Source organism: Necator americanus, chromosome IV (assembly GCF_031761385.1).
Source record: "Necator americanus strain Aroian chromosome IV, whole genome shotgun sequence".
Classification (NCBI taxonomy): Eukaryota; Metazoa; Nematoda; class Chromadorea; order Rhabditida; family Ancylostomatidae; genus Necator; species Necator americanus.
Genome location: NC_087374.1, coordinates 7,830,796 through 7,857,816, shown reverse-complemented (window position 1 = coordinate 7,857,816; position 27,021 = coordinate 7,830,796). Strand labels below are relative to the sequence as shown.

Below are 27,021 nucleotides of genomic sequence, written 5' to 3'. Positions count from 1 at the left end.
TTTTTCATACTTTAATAGAAATTCTTAAGGAATTTGCATAATTATTGGAAGTTCTTATCTCCTCTTATCACCTCTTTTAATTTCATTAATATTAGACTTAAATATATTTTGAACGAGAAAAATAAGTTTCGAACTTGAGCAGTTAAAAAACTATCGAAACTTTAGAACATAACCGCTAACTATGGGACAGAAAAAACTAGTGAAAAAAACTGCGGAATCCTTTCTTTTTTATAATATCCGAAATTCATCATTTTCTTTGAAAAATACCTTGCCGCGTGAAATATTGAGTTGTCCTATGAATTCCTTACCACAGCCGTCAACTTTTATTTTTAAATTCACAGTCGCATGCAATTTGAGCCAAGTAGTCAGCAATTAAGCCATAGAAATAAAGATAAATAAATAAATATAAGTTGAATTTTAGAAAATAAGAACGTCAAAAAATGGTAGAAGGGATCTTCTGAGATAAATCAAAATATTTGCGAACCAATGCATGATTTTTTTTTATTGAGAAGGGAATAAAATTACTCTTCTGGGATCCTATTTCTATAAAAAGGCCAGAGTCAAGAAAAGGAGAGTGTATACCTATAAGGATTTCAGAACTGAACTGGTACTGTGTTCTCGCTAAAATGACCCATGTAAACTTAAATATTTTCCATTATTTCGTATTTTATGAGATTGAGAGTTGGAAAACTCCTGGAATATCACGAAACGGCTAATGATCTTTCCTAATGTAGTTATAGCATGGCGCACAGATGTGGCGCATTTGGTAAGAGATTCCATTGTGAATGCACGATCGATCGATGGTTCAAGACCGCCTTAGAGCCGACCAAGCCGTTTATCCTTCCAGGGTCCATAAATTGGTCAGCACGCTTGTCTCGGAGGATAAAAACACTGACTTGATTATCCGTGGACCCCGCAAGTCATTGTATAGGTCAACAGGCGTTCTAAAACCTCAACGATAACGAATTCCAGTAAAACGCGTTGGCGCATCCCAACGGGATTGATACGCCGATGACTTTACCGTTTTATCCTTGGAAAAAAGCACTTAGAATGTTATCTCATCCCCGTAGCGTAGTTGGAATTTATGTAGCGGCGTCTCTGGTGTCTTCGCGATCCATCGTATAGGCTAAACACGCGTCCATAAATCTGAAACGATTCTGAATTGAAGTCGAATTCGTTTGCGGATCCTAAGCGGATTATCTAGCGCCAGACACACACATTTTATGTGTTGAGCTTGAGGTAGTATCGCTTGAATAACCGCAGACAATGGGGCAGCACTCTATCGTTCCAGATATTCCACTCCGTTGCACTTAGCTGCTGCTAAAGGCTACGATGCAATCGTTCGGCTACTTCTCAACTATCGAGCAACAATCGATAGACGGGACGAGAACGGAAATACTGCCCTGGATTTAGCGATTCTTAATGGACATCGGTAGTGGAGATCGGGGGATTTTACTACTTTTTACTCATCCTAATTTTTTTTCATCGTGAAGAAAATTTTTATTTAGAACAGTAGCCCAGGTTCTCGTCGAATCAGATGATTGGCGAGCTGTAATGGCACCTACGGATAGCCTGCCGGTAGGTCGCCATAATCTGACCAGAATGACACCGATGAGGAAATTGATCTGTAAATTCCCCGATATCGCCGAGATGGTGTTTGATAAATGTGTGGAGTGAGTGAGTTTCTTCAATTCGTTCTGTCGCTCCTTCCTGGAAATTTCACTTTTGTGGAGGAAAAAACTGGTCTTAATAATTAATATTTTTAATCCTTTTATTATTTGTATTTTATATTATATTTATATTATTTTAATGCTGTTTGTATTTTATTGTTTACTTTATTTTATTACTTTTATTATCATTATTTTATTTTTCTTATTTTTTATTGTTTGTTTATTTTTAATTTTTGTTTATTTTTTATTCTTATTATTTTTTATTATTTGTATTTTTATAGTTATAGTTATAGTTATAGTTATAGTCTATAGTTTTCATTCAGTTTTCTATTCATTCATTTTTTTTCTAAAAATTTTCCTTCTTTTTTTTCAGTTGGTTTGGTTGTTGATTTTTGTAACTGAAAACGCTGGTAGCTGAACGAATTGAATATTTTTCTCAATGCGTTACGTTCAGAAGCAGTACGGACAATCCGAAGGACTACCTCTATTGCGTACGTTACGATTTTGAACTACTTGACGATACGTATATGATGCCATCGAAAGATGGAACGGGTATGAACTCCTTGAGAATACGTTTCAAATTACATAGAACATTTTTTTTCTTTAAGAACTCGTTTCAACAATCAGTCCGTACACTGACACTGGGATCCTGAAAAAAGGAGCACAAGCATATTCGGATGACTACGATGTTGTCTACAGAAATCATCCATTAAAGATAATGGTGAGGATTCGGCTAATCCAGTGTGATCGTAATCTGTTGACACTTTTACGAAATCCCAGCGAAGCCTCGTTTACCACGTGGAGATTTTGTAATCTCCAGGAAAAATTACTAAAAAAAAAGCTGTATGGGGACTCAGGAATGTGAGTCGTATTTGTGGCGGGTTCGCTTCTGGAATCTACACCAACTGTTCCTTCCAAATCCATAATTGGAAGGTCCGTGGATTGGGGTCAAAGTTGTCAGCAGATAAGATCGTTGGCAAGTAAAGCTTGTCACTATGGCAGCTTGTTTTTGGCTATCACACTCCGGGACTATTTAAGGATATCGAGAATGGTATATTGATTCTAAGGTATTGATTATTCCTTATAGATCGTATCAAGCTTATCAATTCCTACGCTTTGATACTGATTGATCAAGATCAAGGTTTCTTGCATCGTAACATCGTTTAGGGAATAATCTTTCTGTTTTTCCTTGCGAATTGATTTTGCTAAATATAGAGGGGACACTAAGTGATGTTTACGGGGATCATGGTGTGCAAATTCGTATCACACCGTAATCTTTACGGATCCCTTGAGGCTTTTTATTAAGCGTCAATTATCTCGACGAGTTCTTTTGATGCGTCCTAAGTAGATAATCCTCGGGAATCTTTCGCCGTTCCACGTCAGTGATTTGTGGACGAGAAAAAAGTTTTTTAAGTCTTGTTAAGTAAATATAACTTCAAATTTTCCACCATATCTGATTATTTTTGGATTCTCAAGGAGTTCCTGTCTTTGTCAGCAAAGTTTGCAGCCGAGAATTCGGTACGTTCTTACGTTTCGATTGGTGATTTTGTGGCTAATATAGACTAAGGCGGGTGTGGCGCAGTCGGTTAGAGGTCCGTTGTAGCCACACGGTCAAGGGTTCGAAATCGCCCTAGTGCAAACCAAGCATTTCATCCCTCTGGGGCCGATAAATTGATACCAAACTTGTCTGGGAGGATAAAAACACTGACTTGATCATCGGCAGAAACCGTAACCAACAATAATCACCAATGGAACCAATCAACCATGGAACCGCAATAAAATGCTGCATTTGTGGTTGCAAACTGCTCACAGTCCAATATTTTTCTGGAAATTTTTCAAAACAATAAACAAATTTCTTAGTAGTATCCATGCTCGACTCTCCTTGAATCTTGGAATGATTTAATATGTAGCATATGTTATGTTATCTAACCTTGGCTAAAAACTCAAGCAAATCAATCGAAATCAACGTAATAAACACATTTTTGCAAAATAAACAGAATCCTACGAGTACCAGGATATCAGCGGGTTCCTACTGCGTTTGAGGATATGAATAATATGCAGGAAAAACCTGGTTCAATTCCCTTCTTAATCCAGGAAAATGATAGGATACGAATAATCACGACAGCACTGACTCGTAATACGTTCAAATTCTACCTGATCTGCGTGCTTCAATCATTTTTGAGCTTTCTGAAACCTTCCGAAAGTTCGTTTGAAGGATGTATCCAAGGAAACCTCTTCCGGGGTGCAAATATTATGTTATCCAACCTTTGCTACAGCAATACCTTGTTGAAATCCAGTACTTACATCCACGACTCTCCCTTAGGAAGTTTAGCTTCATAAAGTGTACATGTAGAGCAATTCCGAAGAGGAGATGAGCTAAAAAGTGTCTCTAAAACACATGCAATCTATTTTTGCTATATTAAACCTCCAGAAACCAATTCTACTAAAAATCTGACAAGGGCCTGCATCCGTTGCAGGCCGAAGCTGAGAAGCTTAGTCTCCTCTCTCATCCGCTGGTGTTTAGTCTATTAAAGTATAAATGGAACAGCCTTGGCAGATACGTCTACTATTTTGGTAAGGTGTAATTAATTCCGATAAACTAAATTAATTTACCATTAATTACTTCTGCCGGGTATTTTCAGCTCTAATTGTCTACATCATCTTTATTTGCCTTTTCACACTGTACATCACCTACACCCCCGCTCCATTCAATGTGTTCGATGAGTCCAGCAAAGAAATCGTCGACCTCAGCGCAATCCTCTCAACGGCGGATGCCGCATGTCCGAAAATTGTGAGTTTCCAAAGTTTCTCTTACAGCAATCAGATCCTAAATACGTAGGCGACAGTAAGCTAATTAAAGCCAATTCAAAAGAAAACGTCTACGAATTTGGGGAATTCTGGGTTTGTCCTCAACTAGCAGCACCTCTTAGAAAATTTAGATTTATTTAAAATTGAATAAATTAATGAACAAACAAGTGAATTAAATTTAAATTTAATTTGTTTAATTCGCTCCAGTAGTAGGTAGGGCTTTCAACGTAGCTTCCAAGAATGAAAGCTGAAGTGCAGGACGACTCTCCAAAACCGGAAGTCATAGATTTCAGGAGTGCCGTCATCAATAAGCTTTTCCAAAAAAAGTGATTCTGCTCACTTTTTTCCTCTGATGAAATGCTGAAATGAAATGAAATGAAACGTGTGAAGTGGATTTTTCCATTTCTGAAGATGTAAATAATTTTTCCATTGGATACTCTCGGCATTAGTCCACTCTGAGCGCTTTCATTTATGAAGTCGTTCGAACGTGTGTGTTGCTTCGTTGGGTAAATTGATCAGTCAACTGTTCTTGATCCATCTGTTCGAGTTCTCGATGCGACAAACTATAGCTCAACCCAACCTACTTACTGGGAAGAACCCAATATCGAACAATTTTCTGAAATCCTTTCAGGAACATTGCACTCCATTCATTGCAATGATGTCATATAGACAGGGTCAACATGAAGTTCGATGCAACTGTATTGCAACTGTATTTATATGTATTCGAAACCGTGCAGTGGAATGCGGCTGCAATCGAAAGGGACCTTCGCTAACTTGAATTATGTGTGTGGTCCGAGAAGGTCCCAGCTGGACTGTTAAAGGCATCACCCCAATCATGAATCTGAGGTGGTGCAGATTTCAGGTGGAGTATTCGTATAAGGGATAGTAGATTATGGAGAGGGGGTGATTCCGTCCATTTCTTCCTAATTGCCGTAAAAAAACGGCCCGGAAGATACGGCTTCAGGCGTTCTGGCGCACTCCATTTTCTACAAGGAGTTCGACTGGAGCGCGCCAGCCTTGTGCGGCGCCGCACCTTCCGGGCCGTTTTCTACGGCAATTAGGAAGAAATGGACGGAATCACCCCCTTCTCCATAGTCTCCCATCCCGTATACGAAAACTCCACCTGAAATCTGCACCACCTCAGATTCGTGGGGTGATGCCTTTAACGTTATTTCCGCCGCACGTCTTCGAGCGCCGCCGGTTACGCGACTGCACCGAAATTCGTATCGTTTTGACCCGACCATACCAAAATTGTAATTAACGCTCACCGTAAGCATCGCAGTACAAATCTAAGGTTACGTCCTAGTCTTCAAATCTGTGTTACCTTTCTAAGCTTCAGTTGCATCATTGACCTCATGTTAATTCTAATAGCATTGTTATGTTATGAGCGACAGAACTATGTACTGTTCAAACCTGGACGGACATTCAGGAGGTCAAGGCCCAGTTACTTCTATCCAAGGTTTTGAGAAAGAATTTTCGTCAGAAAAAATAAAGAATGCTTTCAGAAACTCACCCGTCAACCGTGGCTGGTGTCAGTTAAATGGGCAGTGATCAGTTTTGCGATCATCCAACTTTTAAAGGAGGTAATCCTACGTGAACTCTTTGTAGTCCTTCTCAACATTTCGTTTTTTCTTTAGTTTTTCCAGTTAATTACACGCCGTCTCCGATATATCACTTACGATAATGCAATCGAGTGTTTTGTTTATACATCAGCAATAATTGTAGTGACGGACACGTCTCCATGTTCGGAAGAGACGGGATTACGGATGGTGAGTGCTCTGCAAAACAATATTCAACTTTGCTTTGGTGTTTGGACTGGTAAAATGACCAGTTAGATTCTCTGGAATTTGTTTAGCAGCGTAAATTACTGTGGCAGAACACTGCTCATAACACCGCTATAGTCGAATGAAAAAGACGTGACTTTTGGTGCAATTGCGTACCCACGGCTACAGTTGAAGTGACGTAGTGAATGATCGTTCAGTCTCGTTCTCCGATTTTAAAAGGGCCTGCGGAAACAGCGGCGGCTTACGCAATCACATCACGAAAAAATCGTTTCAAAGTGATTTTTGCCATAATTCGTGCAGCAGGAGTAAATATAGTGGGAATTCTGCTTCCAACCTCAGGAAATTTCTGGCTGATCGTATACATTCGAGACGTGAATACTCATGCAGGAAAAATCTGGTTCAATTCCCTTAGTAACCCAGAAAAAAAATCTAGTGAAACAGTTCTGTGTGATCCCGTCTCCCTAACGATACAACTTATTACGTAATAGAATGCGGACAACTTCGCCGTCGTCCAACGCCCGCAATCACACAAATACAACTCAAATAAGCACCAGAAGTTGTCCGCCTTCATAATCGCCGGGCAGATTCCCATCATACTGCAAGTAGTAATGAGTTGTATCGTATCTATTGAACCCCTTATCTAATTCTTGGCGAAAAGAAAGTCGGGAGGGGGAGAGGGCTCCAAAATTCCCCTAATTGCTAATCGATTGGAGCGCAGAAATCATTTTTAGGGCACAAAAACCGCTCCTAAGGGTCAAATGATGACCAGATTTCCAATAATTGCACCCGTCCCCGGGTAATACACCAGTTCTCTGACATGAGGAAGCAGATACATACTTTCTAATGAGGTCCCATTAAACGCAAATACTCGCAACGTTCGGCTCACTCAGACGTTTATGCTCTTTTTTTCATTTCTAAGAGAAGAGGTGGGTAGAGCTGGAACTACTAACGCTTTAAATTTACAAAATTCTCCAAATAGTCTTACTGGAAGTGCATAGCTAAGTCATATCGGTACCATAAAGTACTTTCAACGAAAAAAAAAGAACCGAGGATAATTTCAGCGATTCGGCTTTTTCGCAATCCGCTTTTACCAGTCAGGAACTAGTTTTTTGCTCCAATAGCGATTTTAGTGCTCTAATCACCAGTTCGATTGGAGCAGTCTTAAGTGTCCCCTCCCCCCAACTCCCTATTCGCATTATTTCTCTAGTGGATCAACCATATCCCGTCCCATTCGTGGAAGGATACCAATATCTTTTGTGGTACTTTTCCTTTGATGTCTGAATTCCCCCAGGGGCTGCCGAACACGAATTAAAATAGTGTTCCTTTCAGAACTGGCAATGGTTACTTGCAGCTGTTTGCGCTTTTTTAGCCTGGATGAATTTGTTGTTGCTCATCAGGAAGTTACCACGGTATAAGTTGTTTGTTTACTCCTCTTGAAAGACAATACAGTTACAAATTTTTGTTTTTTTTATAGGTTCGGCATCTATGTGGTGATGTTCTTCGACATTTTACGAACATTCTCGCGTTTCTTCCTGATTTTTGTGCTGTTTATCGTCTCCTTTAGCATTTCTTTCTACGTAATAATGCAGAACAGGGTGATTAAGTACAGTATCGTATTCGAAAACATTTCTTAACCTCAACTTTAGCCCGAGTTTTCATCTGTGCCCTCGGCGGTGCTCAAAACAGCAGTGATGATGATCGGTGAATTCGAATTCACCGCAATTTTTCACGGTGATGTAGGATCGCATCCGGAAAGGTTGTTCGGTCACGCCGTCGCCTATCCATTGTTCCTCTTCTTCTGCATCATCATGACAATTCTACTTATGAATCTTCTGGTGGGCGTTGCACAGCATTTGTGGTTTATAATAAAATATTCACTTCCTAAACTTACTGCTTCCCTTTTTTAGGTTGGTTTAGCAGTAGACGACATTAAATCCGTCCAGGAGAAAGCGGAATTGAAAAGACTGAGTATGCAAGTGAGTTTTCTCCATTCAGCAAGCAACTGATTCCGGAGCCACTGCGGATTTATAAGGGAATGGCAACAAATTCGGGTTCTACACGTTCCTCTGCGCATATTTATTTAATTTCCGACAGTGGGAACCAAAAAATACCGCGGTTTTTAATGTTAATCAGATTACTAACTAGTCATGGAAGTAATGGATTGATCCATAAATCAATATTTGCACGCATATATATAGTACGGTCAAAACGACATGAAACACAGACAACACTGACAACGAGCGGCGTAAGCAGCTGCACTAGAAGCGGCTCGGTGGAACGTGGCGGAACTCTTGGCATCCTTCGCTGCTGTTCGCGATGGTCCCACCTCGATTCCAACCGTTGCCTATACAGCCGCTTCGAGCGCAGCCGCTTTTTCGTCTAATAGTCTCCTTTTCTTTAAAAAAAAAAAAACGGGCGAAGAGAGATGTATTGAAGTTATTTGCACATCCAGAAAAAAAACCTAAACAATTTCCGTCGGAAAATTGGCGTGCGTTTTAATTCTCAGTTTCTGCGGTTTCTCATTTTCTGTTTGAGAAACATTTATGAATTTCGGCTGAGTGGAGATAAACACTGTTCGTGTGGGTTAGATATTTTCCTGCTCTCTTTCTTTTTCCGTCATTTTTCTGTGCTCTCAGAGTGTTCACCGTGGTACGGAATTCAGGTGTAGATTCGTATACGGGATCGTAGATTATGGAGAGGTGGGTGATTCCGTCCATTTCTTGCTAGTTGGCGTAAAAAACGGCCCGGAAGATGCGGCGTGTGAACACGGCTGGCGCGCTCCAATCGAACTCGTCGTGGAAAATAGCGCGCCGGAACGCTCGAAGCCGTATCTTCCGGGCCATTTTTTACAGCAATTAGGGAGAAATGGACGGAATCACCCACCTCTCCACAATCTACGATCCCGTATACGAACACTTCACCTGAAATCCGTACCACCTCAGATTCGTGAGGTGATGCCTCTAACGTCGAACACATTATCCTTTATTCCTTAGTGTTGAAAAAATCTATCCTCACTAAGCAAGGAAATTTTGCTCCAGAAAAATCTTTTTCTTATCCGTTGAATTCTCACCCATCATAGCTTTGAAATTGATACATTTATTTCTTAAGGTCGATCTCGTCCTACAAGTGGAAGCATCGATGCCGTATATACGTAAACTCACCTGTAAATCATTACATACGGTGTTTCCGAATCAGAAAACCTTCTTAAAACGTCTACGTAGTCGATTTGGCTTCGAATTCTCCGACGAAGCTATGATCGATGAGGAATGGAAGGAAAGTGAGGTGAGTCGCGTAGAAATTCTTTTTCCCACTTCCCATTCCACACGTGTTGCCTTGTTCCAGGAACTTACCTCGGCGTTTCGTCAAGAGCTTCAATCGCAAAGCGCACAACTTCGGATACTGCAATCGAACGTGGATAATATGTATGAGCGTCAAGTTCGCACGGAAGCAATGATTCGAGCCGTTTTGAAACAGTTGAAGATAGACTTTGAAGAATTCGATGCAAAATAAGAACGGCTTTTTTGTATATATTCTTTTTATTTTTAGTTTTTATTTATACTTCATGACCTAATTCCTCGTCGAATTCATTTCTTTTTCGACTTAACTTAGTGCTAGAATAATCTAATAAGTTTAGCTTTATGAATGCTTTATTTGTAGATTGCTTTAATTGTGTGTAGTAAGATTAATTGTGATGCATGAGGCCAACATATTTTTAGCTTTAATAGTAGTTTTTTTTCGTTAAAATAATGTTAAATTGTAAAAATAATCCTATATTCGCAAGTTTATGCCTTAAACGTCTGAAAAGGCGGGTTTTTATTTGTCCTCCACCTTACTATTAATTTCATATTGAAGTCAAGCACTTATTTTCAAATGTGCAATAAATTTACTACATTATTATTGTAAGTTCTAGTGTTATTACTATTATTATTATTACATTATTGTTGTATTATTGTATACGTTCGAAATTTTTGCATAGAAATCTAGAGATTTGTAGAAAGTTACGGTACTTGTATTGATTACCGTTTTGCTAGTTTTGGATCCTAGATACGAACAGGAGGAATTGAACTCTAGAAGCTTCCAGAACGCGCTCACCACTTTTACATCAATTAAAATATAAATAAATAAATAAACGCTAAATAATCTAATGCTGAAAGAATGCTTATAATTTTTAATACAAAGCCAAAAATCCAAAATCCCACGCCACGCCTGGAATACACAGAAAATTACGGTAGTTTTTAAAAAAAGTACACTTTTCAATACTTTTCAATTTCATAGCTACTTGTCGATAGTCAAATTTAATGTCATAGCTACTGTTTAGTCCGCGAAATGTGACTATGAGAGGAGTGTCGTGAACCCGACTCCAGAATTGTTGTTCACTACATAACATCGTCCCGAAGCTTCCGAAAAGCTTTACGGTAATCCAGGGAAAAATCCTCACTAGTCAAGTTCATAAAGAAGAAAACAAAGTAGATCGAATTCAACACGTATCACTTGTACCTTCGTGTATTGTTACAAGCAAAAGAAAATTTCTCATCCTTTGGTGACGTATAGACACCATCTCCTTTATTTACCTTCGCTTATTTATTCATTTGAATACACCATAAAGTGTGTCCTGCACAGAAAAAGGGAACTGCAGGGGCGACTGCTATTTCGCTCAATACTTCCAGAGTAAAAATGTTTTTTTTTTCTTCCACATTCTTGGGGTGAGCTGTCAGGTGATTGTTCTCAGCGAAAAGTGACAAGTGCCCAAACGAACTCTTTACTCCAAGTCCAAAACGCTACAGCAAGACTTTTCCCTTTTTTTTCTTTTTTATGTGCTAAGCGACCGCCCACTGTAGTAACGTCAATAACAACGAATTTTCCGTTTAGGGCTGTCGTACATCTCAGCCATTTACGTTTGCGTTTCAGCGATGAAGAAACATTCCCCCGGTGACAGCTTAAAACGGATTAAATACTTCACAACACTTAAATCAGTCCCAATCTCTCATTAATCTGCACATCATTTCGATAACAACATTTGGATTAGTCGGAACGAAAAAAAATTTTTTTTGACCTTAGATATGTAACTGTTACAATCATGGATGGAGGATTGAGGGCTGTGGTGAAAGATTTGTGATTTAGTCACTTTACGCTCTAATATGATTGTTGGTATGAGTTGAGAGCTAGGAATGAAGCCTACTGAAACCATTTGGTCATGTTTTACTTAGGACTATCAACAAATCTGATCCTCAATGGAGAGATGATTTACATCATTACTGAGTAACTGCATCAAAAAATCAAATATAGACCTATCATGAAATAGACGTAGTGTGGAAAACATAAAATAGAGAGTCCGGGCTACAGATTACAAATATGGGCGTGAGCCCGCTTTAATCCCCCTAATCGTCCTGAAAAAAAGGCCATGGAAACTCCATTCGTCCCCAGGTAGATTGAAACGCACCACCCTTGTGCACGCGCCGCATCCACGTGCGAGCGGTTGAAAATCAAACAGGTCTCTTCATCAGACTATTCAATCAAAGGCATCGTCCCATGAATCCTGCATGGTATGGAGTTTCGTTGGAGTACACCTACATCGGGTCGTAGAATATGTGTACAGAGGTGGTTCTGCTCATTTCCCCTTGTATCCCTTTAAAAAACGGCTCCGAAATGTTGTTTCTTACAATGTCCTCTATTGCACCGCACCACCCTTGCTCCCCGCCTCTGTCTGCGATTCGTCGAATGAAATGGCGTCAAATTCAATTCGTCAATTCGTCAAATGAAATGGTCGAGGCGTCCGAATGGATTTTCGACAGATCGCAGACGGGGGTGGGGCGCAAGGATGGTGCGTTGCAATAGAAGACATTGTAAAAAAAACAGCATTCCAGAGCCGTCTCTTTGAAGGGATACAAGAAATGAGCGGAACCACCCCTGCACATATAATCTACGACCCGATATAGGTATTCTTCAACGAAAGCTCATACCACGCCACATTCGGTGGATAATGCCTTTAAAACTAATGAACAAAATATAAACTCCGGAACAGGCTGCTGATGGGACCGGAGAGTGTACAATTGAACGTAGCATTCTAACGTATCCTCAATATTATAAACTAAAACTATTTCCATGCCGTTTTTAAAGGCGATTGGGAGAAATTATGTAATTTCCTCATACTCGTAGTCAGCACCCCGGAGTCTATATTTTTTAAATGGTATTCAGAGCAAATGATTAGATGTAGCTCTCAACCCTATAAAACGCGACCTGATGGTGGCCAGCAATCAACGAAGTTCTTCGCTGGTACAAATGAGAAATTGAGGAAACCGTGCTATGTCAACAAATGGGAACAAAATGAACAGCCTCGAACGCTATCCCACAATGTTTTTATGTGGTCCATGGGAGAAAATACGACTGAAAATCTGTAATTTTGACTGCTTTTCATAATATTAATAATATGAGTATTATATTCCATAATATTAGTATTTCAATAATGCTCTTTGATTCTGAAATGCTGGTCTGTACCAACCAATTTTCAGGGAGAAGTGATTCACATCACTGCCGGCTGGATGTATAACATTGTGGCCCGGACAAACACCATAATTCGCCTTGAAGACAGCGTATCGTATAGTTAAAGGCATCACCCCACGAATCTGAGGTGGTGCAGATTTCAGGTGGAGTATTCGTATACGGGATGGGAGACTACGGACAGGGAGGTGCTTCCGTCCATTTCTTGTTAATTGCCGTAAAAAACGGCCCGGAAGATGCGGCGCCGCACGAGACTGACGCGCTCCAATCGAACCTCTTGTACAAAATGGTGCGCCAAAACGAATGAAGCCGTATCTTCTGGGCCGTTTTTTTTTTACGGCAATTAGGAAGAAATGGACGGAATCACCCCCCTCTCCGTAGTCTCCCATCCTGTATACGAATACTCCACCTGAAATCTGCACCACCTCAGACTCGTGGGGTGATGCCTTTAACTTAGTTGGCAAACCTGTGGGAAAACATGGTGTTCGAGGTGCAAATTAGGAGTGTGACTGTGTCTTGGTTTTCTTTCGGAAAAATCCGACTATGTACTGGGCGGTATTCCTGATGTGTTTTCCTTATCTCGTGAAACTCAAACGCCCACAGCTCCTATCCACCCCCGAATTTCGTAGTGGAAAAGTGTAACACTTTCGTGTAACACCTACCTTATTGTAATTTTTCGGGCAAATGAGGACATTTTTGGTCATCGATCACTAACAGAAAAACAGAAGATCCTCTTTTTCAATTGCAGGAAGCTAAATACTACCAAAACCACCTTTAGCTAGAGCATTCAGTGACCGTCACCGTTCACCGTCTTGCGATACGCCCAGATTCATGAAACGTTGGTTAAAACAAGAAGAACTACAGTGTTAAAGAAGTAAACACGGAATAGACTGCTCTTCGTTTCCTTCACTACTTTTTTGATACTTTTCCATGCCTTCCAAGCTGGTTGCTATCTCTTGGAGATCTCGGAGGTCGTTCCGCATTTCACAAAAGAATTCACAAAAAAAAGAAACCGAATATACTTCTAAGGTGTACATATTCAGCTCTTTTCTTCTATTTAGGTTCTTTCAAGTTTTAAAACGCTTGGAAATGAAAGAGATCGTCATATCCCACCCTGTACTTCAGAGTGGAGGTTCTCTGATATGATATATCTCTTCTTTTCTCTGAGGTGATACCGAAAAGGTTCCTGTCAATGATGGGTTTGGTACTTCGCTTTGTGAACTTCGCTGTTTTCCCTCTTTTCCGCAGGAAAGTGAAATTATTTTGAAGTAGTGGTATGGTCTATTCCGTATATGGTACACTGTTCTTGGAAACTCTCAAATCGAATGTAGACAAGACATTTGGAATTATAAGTTTCCATGTATGGAGACTTATGTCAAGGTAACCTAGGGAAGCGTCCCCTGCGCTCGTTCCGAAAATAGACCACAGATGCCGAAGTGAATTTCCTCAGCCATTTTTTTGAGTTAATTTTGGCGCTGAAATTACCGAAGAAGTTGGAGAAGCCCCTTCTTTCAGATAGTCCAAGAAAAGAAACACTTCATCTCTAGCGTCACAGACGGCATGAACTGCAAGATGTCATCCCATCTTGGCAGTCAAATGACGTCGTAATTGATCTTCTTAGCTTGCATAATCAGATCTTCAAAGGTCGCTTCTATTGCTCGTGTACGCGGATCTTTATCCTACTCCTATTCCGTTTTGACAGCCTAAATGGCTTCTGCAATGCAGTGCTTCCTTGCGGATTTTCTGCAAATACAAGAGTGCTGTTAATTAAACTCAAATGGTCAAACTAACCTTTGATCTAAAAACAAGGAAAACGAGATCAATAGCGGTTTCATAGCTTGTCTTAATTCAATCCAAGATATGTTGTTGCTTAGTGTTTTTCGTTTATGTTCGTTTTCTTTTCGTACCTTCCTTGCCTAGCAGTGCCCTGCGCTTTTCAAAAATCAAGAGACTTTCTTAATTCTATGTGAAGCAAGTACAAAACAGTGGATGGCTTAATGAGTTTCAGTCTCGCAGGAAGGAAGGAAACTTTTGTGCAGTTCTCCTCAACTAATGGGTAGACCCCAATCCGTCCTGGAGTGCTGTTGGAGATTGTTGAAGGCGACTTTAAATCGCCTTTCTTCCGCCTCGCGGTCATCTAATTGCAGGACTTTGGATCTTCACATATGTGAACACATCCGCGCGTGCACGTACATGCTTAGACCAGCTCTTACGGACATCGTAGCACGAAATTGACGTGGTGCGGTTATCTTAGGGAAAAGGTAGTGTTCGGACTGTAATTTACGGAAACGAGCGCAACTCCACTCATTTGCTACCAGCCATCTTAAAAAAATGGCTTGGGAACCACTTTGGTTCCTACGAGGTACGTTAGAACGCGCCCCATTGTACACGCTCCGGTTCCCTCAGAAGCCTATTCATTGGTTTTACTTGAATAGCCTGGTGAGGAAATCTTTGAATGATTGTTCGTGGACGGGGCGCGTGCACAAAAATGGCTTGTTGCAATTGATTTCGTAGGAAATAAGGTAGTTTCGTAGGTAGTCTTCCACGCCTTTTTTTAAAGACAATTAGGGAGGGATGACGGAGCCACGACCATTTCCGTAACCTACGATCCGAAGCCCACGTTTTCCACGAGGTCTCCGTGCCACGTCAATTTCGTAATACGCTGTCTTTAAAGTATGACTCACACGGCGCAGCAGAAACAGAACGCCCGTCCCCTGGATCGAGCCGCGTCTCAGGCAGCGCAGGCGTAAGTACACTTCTGGCCCACACTCAACCTCTTATCGCCATCTGAGGACCCGATACCGGAATCTTGCATTAGTCAGAGTAATTAGTTCATAAAACACTCATCGAACGTAGCAGATGCTATTGGTGTCCGGACCAGATCCGTGTGCTGCATTGCAACCGTCGTGAGATAGTGTGCTCCAATGAAACATTGTGGCGCAACGTCGCTTCCGGATTTTCGGCCAATGCAGGCGTCTCGAATGTTCCCATTTGATGACTTGACATTTTTTATGGATTACTTTTGTGTCATTTTTCCAATTTCATCGGGAGATTTTTGATTCCACTTGTAGGCCAGCGTGCGACTCATTCTCTCACTTTGCCAGCTGCTTCGGGACATCATCGTGCTGATCGCAAGCAAATCCTAGATTTTTCTTTGGAAGGGATTACTTTGTTCTTTTGCTGCTTTTAACTCGTATTTGTATATTTGGTGGAAGTTACTAACCAAAACTTGTTTGATTCTGTACAGGTACCACACCGCCACCGTAGGTGTGTATTCTTCGAACGTGTTGGGACGGAGTCACATATCACATCTCCGTCACAGCGAGCCTACGTGATCTCGCTGGTGAAAACCTATATTTCGTAAGTGTGCTGTTGTTTTTCGTTTTGTTACAGATTTTAGTTTTCAAACATCGGATTATTTCTTTAGGGGTAAGGGTATTTATGAGTACCATTCTGGCTGAGCTGTCCTCTGCAGACGTGTCCGCTTCAGCTCCGCCTACGAAGAAGGCACGTGTGGTCGAATTAAGTGACTGTCCAAAGGTAAGTCCACAAGATTACCTTTCATATGAATAATATTTACCTTGGTCAACCTCAATCCTTTAGATTTAGTTGGTCACATGATTCTTACCTGCATATTAAAAATAAATGCATAGAATTCATATTTAGCGGTTCATCGAATATTTGCTGGGAAAAAACAGTATATTATAGTATTATTTGTATATTACTACTTTATGAGATACTGCTATAGGTGTTTATCATTTCAACGCATGTTAGAGATTATGGTATGGTAAAAACGACATGAAGCACGGTAAAATTGCGTAGGCGGCGCGGTGAAGACGACGGTTGGAGAATGGTATCAGCAAGGGTCCTCCCTACATTCTAACCGTTACGCTCCGTCGCACCGCTTCGAACGCAGCCGCTAACGCAATTGCACCGCGCCTCATGTCGTTTTGACTCTACTACACCAACAGTCTGAATGCGCAGCATCTTCTCCTATTTTTCCTAGCAAAAGGTGGAGTTCCAGTCTTGTCAAAACGGTCTAAAGTTTGGTGCAATTGCACAAGCTGGTGCGTTCGCGGTTAGAATTTGTGGGGAGATGATCTTGGAGGAATCTGGGATGCAAGAGGACCTTCGCTTGCACTACTCCTTGCTTCAGTCCAAGAGCACAGCTGCTTACACAGCTGCACTGAGCTTCAGATCGTTTTGACCCGGCTATACCTATTCCACGATTAGAGGTTGAAATCTATCGTTCTCTTCTCTTCCAGAGGTGGAGAGATCCCAACGCCATAAGTTTTGTGAAACCTTTAGACATATTTTCATTCCACTGGTGTTGAGGGATGTAACATGATAGTTTAACTTGATTATGACATTACTGCATAGTCTTTCTGTCTTTATTCTCTACTCGAAGAAATAAAGTAAATAAATAGGAATAAAGATAGAGTATGGAGGGGGAGGGAGGGTTGTTTTGCATCATTATCAGATTATTTCACGTTCACATCGGACTCGCAAATTTGTTGTAGCCCTAGGTGTGAGTCTAAGCGATTTTTGTGTCGCAGATGTGTTTCTATGACGGGAAATGTTTTGCATTATATTTACCATTTATTCTATGCTCATGGTGATAAGATTACAATATGAGTTATCTAGATTGTGTTCACTTAATGCGCTACAGTTTTCTGTTGATTTTTTTTTACAGTGAGTTTCTAAGAAGATTGTTTAGAGTCGATAAGGGAGCATCTTTGTGAGTAAATCTACCAAAGAAGCTGTTTGTTAAGAATGTCTCCGTTCCAAAGCTGTGATATAGAGTTCTTAAGACCTTCAGGCAGTGTCAACCGATGCTGCATTCGTTCTATGCTTGCCTCAGATAGTTTCTTAATGAACCCAGTTTTTGTGCACCTCACAACGAGCGCTGCTCTTTAAATATCCGACAAAGTGAACTTTACTGAATTCCCATCTTCGCGCCTTGTTTCTTTGTTCGTTTGACATCGATGAAGCTCACTGCTTGCATACTCGCCTCTTCCCTGCCGGTTCTCTCAAGCTGGTCATTTCAAATTACAATATTAGAACTCCCCGAGTTCTCTAGTTTCCATATTATTGCGTATTCTTTTGATCGCAAAAGACTGCACCCTGGACTATTTGTTTCCCAATGATTTCAAGTTATAGATCCAGTGTTTGTTATGGATTATCTATTCTACCTCTTCTCATATTTTCTATTGTTCCATCAATGGAAACTGTGAAAAGGGCTTCTATTTAACGGATAAACAACAGGAAAAACCACTGAAAACACTCCCGTAATAGCTTCAAAAATGTTTTCAAATTACTCGTCCATATAATATATTTTTCAAGAGGGAGAGGTCCGTTCTGAACAGGATAGGACTTTTCTACTCGAGTTTCTAATTATTAGGTTATGGAAGTCCACCGGTCTGACTTTCTCTCTTAGAGAGTTATAGTTTAGTTCATAATTAGTTTAAATACGTACTGTGGTGGTTAAAATCCAATATTTTATAGGAAACTTTCTACATTTTCAGCTCTGATCGTTTTTCCGTTATCTCAGATATTTTTAGGTAGTGATAATTGTGTAATGAGCTTTTACCGCCCAGTTTCGTGAGGATATCAGTGTAGATCAGCACCATCGTTGGGAACATATGATCATTACTAAGTATTATCGCAAGTTTCATTGCATTTACTTTACAGCATTTGTAGAAAATCTGTATTGTCAGCAGACGTATTTTTTCAAGCATTTTTATCGTCCTTTTTTTCCTCCTTAATTAGGTAATAATTATTACTTTGCTGAGTCACTAAGGAAGTGAAGTTGTTTCAGAATGTTATCTTGGTACTTCGCTTCAAATCGAAAAAGTTATTTCTTTTTTTCTGAAATCAAAAGCAAAGAACGGTTCTGTTCTCCCGATATTGAAACGATTTAAATTTGTAGGGTACTCAATAATTCAAACAAAACATTAATTACTAATTTATATCAGTTGAAGTTTGTCTTTAAGCGTTCATTGTTTTATAGTCGGTTCATTAATTGGCTGTCACGCTTCATGCTTTCAATACAAGCGGTACGAATAACTTAGTAACTAGGTTGCTATGTGTTTGCTGCGATCAATTTCCACTGTGCTAACGCAGAAATCCAGACAGTCACATTATATTTCGGCATGTAAGGGTTAAAACACATTCATCTCACTTATTCTTTTGGAAACAATGCATGCTATGTATCGAAGCTTCTTGGTATCACTGTTGCAGGTGCGTGGTTTTTTTTTTTGCATAGTTACATACCGAAAGGGGTATATGCAGTGTATGAATTGACTCATTAATAGGATTTCAAAATATTATCCAAGAAAGCTTCCGCTCACTTTTTCCACCTTTGATTCGTATGGGTTATCAGTGAGTAACGCACCATAAAAGGGCGCTTGCAAAGTATTAGTCAAATTTGTGCACAGTTCTCCGTATGACTCATACCGCTGACTGTGTAGCCAATAATTCTTTCGATTGCTCTCTCAATACTGGTTTTGTTCGCCTGTATCAACTACTATAGTTATAAACTGCGGTATTATTTAATACTGCGTACTCTTGATTTTATAACTGTTATCTTCCCAACTATTTGAATTGTCATAAAATGTATTTCAATGACCGGTCGCGTCCTTGGCATGACCTAAGCACGTTTTCGACTATTGTGCGGTGAAATTATCGATGTCTGCGTTACATATCCATCTGCCATTAATAATTGTCATAAATTGTTGGTTGGTAGGTGACATTCGAGATTCCCAATCGTATAGACTTCTTCTTTCCTCATTGATTTTCTACATTCTGATGTTATGAATGGGATCCATTAGTTGGGTGAAGGTTTGCACTGTAGGATTTGATCAATATTTGTGTTAATTGCTGTTCCTGTCCTTCCCATATGACTCAAATTTGATGAATCTGAAGTCTCGAGTTTAAATCGCATTAACCTATTACTTCCTGATTTTCATATGCAATTTCTTTGACGACAAAGTAATTAAATCAGTTTGCTGTTTGTAGAGGTATCTTTCCTAGGAAGAGTTATGTATTTATGCACTAAAGTTATTTTCACTTTTATTTTTTTAGACTGGCTTTTAGAGCTTAGCTCTTTGCACAAATTTGAATGTTTTTCTTGGATTTCACCGTTTCCTAAGATGTTGTTTTTATGAAAGTCTTTATTATTGTTGCAACACTCCTGCTAGACAAACTGCAGACATTACTTGTTGATTGAGAAGTTCTCTCGTGGTTGTTTCTGAACATCGCCGTTCATACTTGGGTAGTGGGGAAGATTCTTGGTGCTACTTATCACAAGAGGGAAGTTCTTGTCATCTCCCTTCCCCTTTCCTGTTGGATAGGGAAACAAGCATATAGTGATAGTACAGAGATAAAAACTGAAAAGAGATGGGATATGTAGCCTTTTTTTGGGACATGCAATTTTTTTTTTGAAATGAGAGCTTTAATGGATTAGCATTTCTGATCTTTTTTTCCAGGAATCTACCATCGTCTTGAAGAACTCTAATTCGAATTCCCAGTCAAAAAGAATGGCTTCTGAGAAGAACGGACAAGAGGCGATGGACACTGACACTGGAGGACTCGACACAAATCTTTATTCAAGACAAATGTATTTATTCATTCTCTGTGACCTTTGCTGCAGTTCATCTACTTTAAAAAAAGTATTTCAACCTTTAGTTATGCTCTTGGCGAGTCTGCGATGATCCATTTGAGGAAGGCTTCAGTCCTGATATCCGGACTAGGAGGAGTTGGTGTTGAGATCGCGAAGAATCTTATCCTCGGAGGTACCGTTACTTATATAGATTCTAATCAAGAAGTGAATCCTTGACTTTGCGCAAATTTACTATCCGATGACTATGCTACCATTGAGATGTTCATCCGGGTGGTGATCAAACTCGCCTGCTTTGGGTGTTGAGCAAAAAGTTTGCTTTACACTCCTATGCGAACTATGCGTTAGGAGAGTCTCAAATTTCAGTTTACAAAAATTCGACTAGAACCACCTTAGGCATCATGAAATCTGCGGGAATGTATTAGTTATGTAAGGTAACCATTGCCATGAGCCTACAGTAAGGCTTTACTACTGTAGTTTTTAGTCTACCACCTTCACTTCGTAATGGAAAGTACATTCTGTCATTAGCTTCCGAAGGCTTACATACTTTTATTTCATCCCCTCATTCCACTGATTTTTTTCTATATAGCTTTCTGTTATTAGGCGTTCGCAGCGTCACTCTTCATGACACCAAAAACACTCGATGGTTTGACCTGTCTGCTCAATACTACTTGACAGAAGGTGATCTTGGTAAAAATCGTGCAGCTGCTAGTTTCGAAAGGTGGGTACATCTTACATCCTTCACGCTCTTTATTTATTTTTAAAACTCCTATTTGTCGTTAATTTTCCAGGTTAGCAGAACTGAATGACAGTGTGAACTGTCAACTGGTCGTGGATCGGCTTACTGAAGATTTCGTGAAACAGTTTGATGTTAGTGTCGCTTTCCAAATATTTTGTATTTTGTCATTGCAATTTGTCGTTATAGCTTGTGATTCTCACTGATACCCCCCGGAGCGAGCAGTTGCAAGTTGCTAGTTGGACAAGAACACATAATCGCTATTTGTTACTAGCCGATGCACGCGGTCTCTACAGCTACATATTTGCTGACTTGGGCAATTCATTCCGCATTGACGATCCAAATGGCGAGCAGATCAAAGAGGTTAATTCGAGTTTTCTCTGTATTCGAGGTTGTTGAGCACTTTTTCTTCCAGTTTCTCATTGAATATGTTGATGCTGAAACCGGTGATGTGACAACACTAGAAAACCAGATGCATGGTTTGGAAGATGGCGATTATGTGACTTTTTCTGAAGTGAAGGGAATGACTGAATTGAATGGTTGTGCACCACTGAAAATTACTGTCAAAAGTAAGTTTGGAGTAATATTTTTGTCTCTTTTTTCTAATTTTCCATTACAAGTATAGAAAAAAGTGCTTATTTATGTGAGCTGAATTTGGCTTATGACAACTTTCTAGTACTACGGAGGTTCTCCATCTTGCCTTTCCTGGTCGATTATTAGCTAAACTCCTAAGCTCATGTAATTTTCATTGCATTGCGTAGAGTTTCTTGTAATTTGTTATATGATGCTTCTATGTGATATCTGAATATAACGTTTAGAAGCCGCAGAAATAAACTTCGCTTATTTAGAACCTCACGTGTTTAACATAGGAGAAGCAGCGAAAAATTTATCTCAGTATGAGGAAGGAGGTCGCGTGAAACAAGTAAAAGTAAGTTTTAACTGGTTCGTTTTTATCCTGTTTTCTCGTTATAGTTCCTCTTTGTTTAGGTACCCACATTTGTTTCGCACAAAACGCTTGAGGAGTCACTTGCAGATCCTGAGTTTGTATACTGGGATTTCGCCAAGTTTGATTATCCCTCACAGTTACATCTGCTTTGGGGTGCTCTGTATAAGTTTGAGGCTAAGGTAGCGTTTGTTGGAATTTTATATAGCAGAAGATGGTTGTTTTATTGCTGGAATTTCTTTGAAAATAATTGTTTATTTGTTTAAGCACGGACGCCATCCAAATCCACGCTCCGATAGCGATGTTCGGCTGTTGAAGGTTGAATTACCAGATGGTGCCGAAGTTAACGAAAAACTTTTGAAGCTTTTCAGCTACCAAGTAAGATTTGTCCTTTTTTGTATTTGTCCTTCCTGTACCGTCCATACCGAGTATTCCAAAATATATCACTTCCGCTGTTTTGGTGAGAAATTTATATCATTTTGGTCGTCGGTACAAGATGTAGAAACAAAATGTCACTAGGAAACTAATTCTACTACAATTCATTTTAGGCTTCCGGAAATCTAGTCACTATAGCTTCGATAGTTGGTGGGATTGCTGCTCAAGAAGCCATGAAAGCCGTTACCCATCACATGACTCCACTAAAACAATGGCTTTACCTTGATTGTGACGATGCTTTGCCCGGAAACTGGAGCGAATTTGATAATGAAAAACTCAGCGAAGAAGACTGCAAACCAGTAAGCGTATCCGCTTCCGGAATTGCGAATTAACAAATTTTATTATTTTTTTATAGCGCGGTTGTCGATATGATGGACAAGCAGCAGTTTTTGGATGGAAATATCAAGAAGCGCTGTTCAATCAGAAATGGTTTGTTGTTGGCGCAGGTGGGTGTTGGTTCTGTCGTTCTAGAATAAACATGCAGTCCTGGATACATTTTTTAACAAAATATCCAGGAGCCATTGGTTGCGAATTACTGAAAAACCTTGCGATGATGGGTGTGGCATGCGGTGAAGGAGGTTTGATCAAGATAACTGATATGGATCAAATTGAAATTAGTAATTTAAATAGGCAATTTCTTTTCCGAATGAATGATGTTGGAGTAAGTTTTTCTGGTCCTTCTTGCTATTACAGTACAAGTAATTATTGTTTACATTCTTCAGTCCAAAAAGTCTGTTGTTGCTGGACGAGCTGTGAAATTCTTCAACAAAGATGTTCACATTGAAGCTCTTTCGGAAAGAGTTGGACCTGATACTGAACACATTTTCAATGATGACTTTTTTGCCGAGCTTGATGGAGTGGCAAACGCTTTGGATAATATTGACGCTCGTAAGAAATCCTGCCAAAATCACAGGATAACGTTGTTTTCAGCAATCCAATTTCATTTTTATACCATTTCAGGACGCTATATGGATAGACGATGTGTATTCTATCGTCTTCCTCTACTTGAGTCTGGCACTATGGGTACTAAAGGAAACACCCAAGTGGTCTACCCATATCTTACCGAGTCCTATGGGTATGTTTTGTACTGTCATAGAACTTATTATTTGCCACCACCGACTGCGATTACAGATCATCCGTCGATCCTCCTGAAAAAGATATCCCTATCTGCACATTAAAGAACTTCCCGAATGAAATCCAGCATACCATTCAATGGGCAAGAGATTTGTTTGAGGGTGAGGTCATTCTGCGTTCGCCAGACTTACGACTATACCTAGCAGCTGAGAGTTTGGATAATGTCTGATATTTTCCTTAAAATTCAAAGACTGACTTTACTGTTCAATTCGCAACAAACTTCATCTTATCTCTGCTTTCGCACATTTTTAAACTAGAACTTCTCGTTTCTTCTTTATAACATTGCTTTATCCTGCTTTTATTCTTCAGATTTCTGAATTATTTCTGCATTTTCGGCAAATTCTTTACCTTCATCCAAAATCCCTTCCACTAAGTTGCGATTTTTTCTTCAGCTTGAAACCATCCTTGTGTCGATCACTCCTTTCTCGGAGTTTCAGCCCTTTTCGTCCGTTGCCTGATTTGTTGTGTTGCATATTCTGGGCATTTAATTAGCAATTTTAGTACAACCAACACATGTTTCCATTTACGTATTCTCTTTGTTTAGGATTATTTACTGGCCCAGTTGAGACCGCCAATCAGTTCCTAGCTGATGAGAGAGCCTTCTTGGAGCGACTGGAGCAGATGAACGTCAGTCAACGAACACAGCTTTTGAGCCAGGTATTTCCGAATACTGCCATAGTTTTTAGTTTTTATGCTCTAAAACAATTTGTCGACTTCACTGCTTAGTTCATCATGTCTAATTTTTCTTTGTGGTGATGAGAAAATGTTATTTGACTGAAAGAAATATCTGGCTTTGAGCTTTTCTAATTTCTTGAAAACAGGTGAAGGATGTTCTCATCGACAGCAAGCCATCAAATGCTGAGGACTGCATAAAGTGGGCACGTCTTCTGTTCCAGGTAGACGTTGTCCCTGCCTAGAAAAGAGACGTACTTTAATTACTAATCTAAATATTCAGGAACATTATCATGACAATATCGCTCAAATGTTGCATTCCTTCCCAGCAGATCAGGTAACCGATCAAGGAGCGAAATTCTGGTCCGGTACAAAACGTTGTCCACATGTGCTCGACTTTGATCCTTCCCAAGTATGCATTGCATCTTTGATCAGTCGATGACATCTCCACTTACAAAATGTTTAGGAGGAGCATCGTAATTTTGTGTATGCAGCTTCGATTTTGCGGGCGCAAGTCTACGGAATTAAACCGATTCTCGATATTGATCTCGTGATGAAAATTGCTTCGTCGGTTCAGCCTCCGCCTTTCAGACCACGAGCAGGAGTTAAGATAGCGGTCACAGAAGCCGAAGCAAAGGAGAACGCCGAAGCTGAAGATGGTTAGTGTGATCTTCTCCCTATCATTAAAAGTTCTCAGACTGCTGAAATTTCCAACTTCCTTCATTTCTTCTCTTTAACATACCACAGTATTAAGCTGACTGTGTAAGTAGACTTTTTTCTTCTACCTATCAATTGAAGACTAATTCATTTGTTTCAGCTAACGCCGATGGCGCACTTGAACAAGTGAAAGTTAAACTCGCTCGACTGAATACGAAATCCATTCAGAAACTTAACCCTATTGATTTTGAGAAGGTTTGTGTTCTATCACGTTAGTTTTCCTTCCACTTCTCTTGCTTGTTTCTGTGGTTGGCGTTCTCTTTCGCGCTTTTTCTCCAAAGCTTTAGAAGTATTACCGTGAAGGAGGAAGTATGGGGGTTTTCTTAATTCTCATTTTTCTTATTCTTCAATTTCTGTGGATGCAGTATGCAGTTCAATGTTTGTTAACCACTAGTCTAGTTCTGTATTCGAAATGTTTTTTTTTAAGCTCAAATAGTTCTTTTGTTAATTTTGATCACCTAAGGATGATGATACTAATCACCACATGGAAATGATCACTGCTGCTTCCAATCTTAGGGCTGAGAACTACTCGATTCAACCAGCAGACCGAATGAAGGTACTGGTATTACGAAACGATATTGTCTTAAGCAAATTAAATGAATACCAATCGATCATTTTCACTAATTCAGACCAAACAAATAGCCGGCCGCATAATACCTGCGATAGCTACTACGACAGCTACAGTTGCTGGTCTTGTATGCATCGAACTTTATAAGGTTATTGTTCACAACCCCTAACAAAGATTCTGTTTTTTTTTTTCAATCCCTCTACTTCCACATTACAGATGGTTGGATCTGACGGATTGCCTAAAACGCCAACGACTCGTTTCAAGAACGGCTTCATCAACCTTGCCTTGCCGTTCTTCGGATTCTCGGAGCCCATTGCAGCTCCAGTGAAAAAGGTCTCCCTCATTTTTCTGTTCAGCAATATTTTTCACGTAACACATTAATTTCATTAAAGCGTAGGTGTTTTTTACAGTATAACGAAACAACATTCACTCTTTGGGATCGGCTAGAAATTCAAGGACCAAAAACGTTACAAGAAGCTGTGGATTGGATTCAGGTGAAACATTTTGTATGGAGATATTGCCTTCCTAACAACTGCTGCCTGATATCTTTTGAGTTTCGCGAGCAATTGTAAAATAAATTAGAAAAAAAACTCCGGATAGAACAAGATCAATTCGAAATCTTCATTTTTGTAACTCGGTCCATCTAAGAAGCAATATTCACAGAGATATCGTTAGCTGGGCGTAAACTTTTTTAGGTTGTTGTCTGTTAGCAATAAGGTAATAAAGTACGAAAATCTAATAGACCTCATTTCATTCGAACAACCCATCTAATGTCGCCGAAATTATCCTGTTTCACTTTTAAAAAATACAGTATTCTGTGTTCATGCTTTGTAGACTACCACGACATCAATAAGGAAGACATGAAAATGTTTGAAAAGAAACACCCTACCAAATTATCAAATGAAAAGTGATTCCATTGTCATCTTATCTTATTTTAGAACGAAACTGGTCTTGAAGTGACTATGCTTTCATCTGGGGTCTCGCTAATCTACTCGTTCTTCATGGATGCTAAGAAGCGAGCCCATCGCATGCCAATGGAGTAAGTTCACCTCAGCTTATAGTTTTAGAGTAATAATAATCCTTTACTTTTATTTTAGTGTAAAAGCCGTTGTTGAAGACGTCTCGAAGCGAGAAGTGCCTCGGCACCAACGCTCATTGGTCCTGGAGGTGATGGCCACCGATCCAAACACAGACGAGGACGTCGAAGTTCCTTACATTCGATACGTGTTATAGAGAGCCAATGTCTTCACTTGCCTTGCGCTTCATCACCCAAGTAGCGCTGCCTTTCCCGTTGGAGGTCCCACTCTTCTCGTCTGTAGGCTCGTGACTCATTCTAGTGCAGTTTTTTTTTACTACCTTTAACAATGCAATCCTTTTGCTTAACTGTGCACAAGACATTGAAATATCTGGTATTACTTGCCTACCACTCTTAGTTAAC

The 27,021-nt window shown here is 39.9% G+C and overlaps 2 protein-coding genes across 5 annotated transcripts in view; both read left to right on the top strand.

Annotated features, from left to right (window-relative positions):
• Positions 1-9,772, top strand: part of RB195_000627 (uncharacterized protein) — a gene marked incomplete at both ends in the record, with an annotated part of 41,643 nt that extends 31,871 nt beyond the window's left edge. For both annotated transcript variants that reach the window (XM_064197071.1, XM_064197070.1), the window contains 14 exons: positions 1,292-1,432; positions 1,509-1,673; positions 2,125-2,222; positions 2,279-2,391; positions 4,148-4,244; positions 4,313-4,461; positions 5,984-6,061; positions 6,116-6,247; positions 7,592-7,671; positions 7,737-7,857; positions 7,909-8,097; positions 8,170-8,238; positions 9,371-9,544; positions 9,605-9,772. In XM_064197071.1, coding sequence (XP_064052951.1) covers positions 1,292-1,432; positions 1,509-1,673; positions 2,125-2,222; positions 2,279-2,391; positions 4,148-4,244; positions 4,313-4,461; positions 5,984-6,061; positions 6,116-6,247; positions 7,592-7,671; positions 7,737-7,857; positions 7,909-8,097; positions 8,170-8,238; positions 9,371-9,544; positions 9,605-9,772 — 1,774 coding nt within the window. The remainder of the gene's footprint in view (positions 1-1,291; positions 1,433-1,508; positions 1,674-2,124; positions 2,223-2,278; positions 2,392-4,147; positions 4,245-4,312; positions 4,462-5,983; positions 6,062-6,115; positions 6,248-7,591; positions 7,672-7,736; positions 7,858-7,908; positions 8,098-8,169; positions 8,239-9,370; positions 9,545-9,604) is intronic.
• A 2,151-nt stretch (positions 9,773-11,923) lies between these two features.
• RB195_000626 (uncharacterized protein) lies at positions 11,924-26,945 on the top strand (the record flags this gene model as incomplete). Of its 3 annotated transcripts, none has more annotated exons than XM_064197068.1 (32): positions 11,924-12,067; positions 15,015-15,122; positions 16,008-16,120; positions 16,188-16,195; positions 16,251-16,300; positions 20,248-20,378; positions 20,447-20,553; positions 20,982-21,099; positions 21,170-21,248; positions 21,304-21,477; positions 21,530-21,683; positions 21,963-22,042; positions 22,102-22,239; positions 22,325-22,435; positions 22,606-22,791; positions 22,848-22,938; positions 23,008-23,153; positions 23,215-23,380; positions 23,453-23,567; positions 23,624-23,727; positions 24,171-24,283; positions 24,448-24,522; positions 24,582-24,710; positions 24,765-24,957; positions 25,116-25,210; positions 25,479-25,571; positions 25,645-25,731; positions 25,800-25,916; positions 25,994-26,077; positions 26,522-26,622; positions 26,681-26,750; positions 26,817-26,945. In XM_064197068.1, the coding sequence occupies 32 exons, from the start codon at positions 11,924-11,926 to the stop codon at positions 26,943-26,945; spliced, it is 3,609 nt and encodes a 1,202-aa protein (XP_064052948.1). The 3 variants fall into 3 exon arrangements, with proteins under 3 accessions (XP_064052948.1, XP_064052949.1, XP_064052950.1); XM_064197069.1 differs by lacking the exon at positions 11,924-12,067 and adding an exon at positions 15,832-15,931 and having other exon boundaries at positions 15,092-15,122; positions 16,028-16,120; XM_064197067.1 differs by lacking the exons at positions 11,924-12,067; positions 15,015-15,122; positions 16,008-16,120; positions 16,188-16,195; positions 26,817-26,945 and having other exon boundaries at positions 16,202-16,300; positions 26,681-26,816.
• Positions 26,946-27,021: the final 76 nt, after the last annotated feature.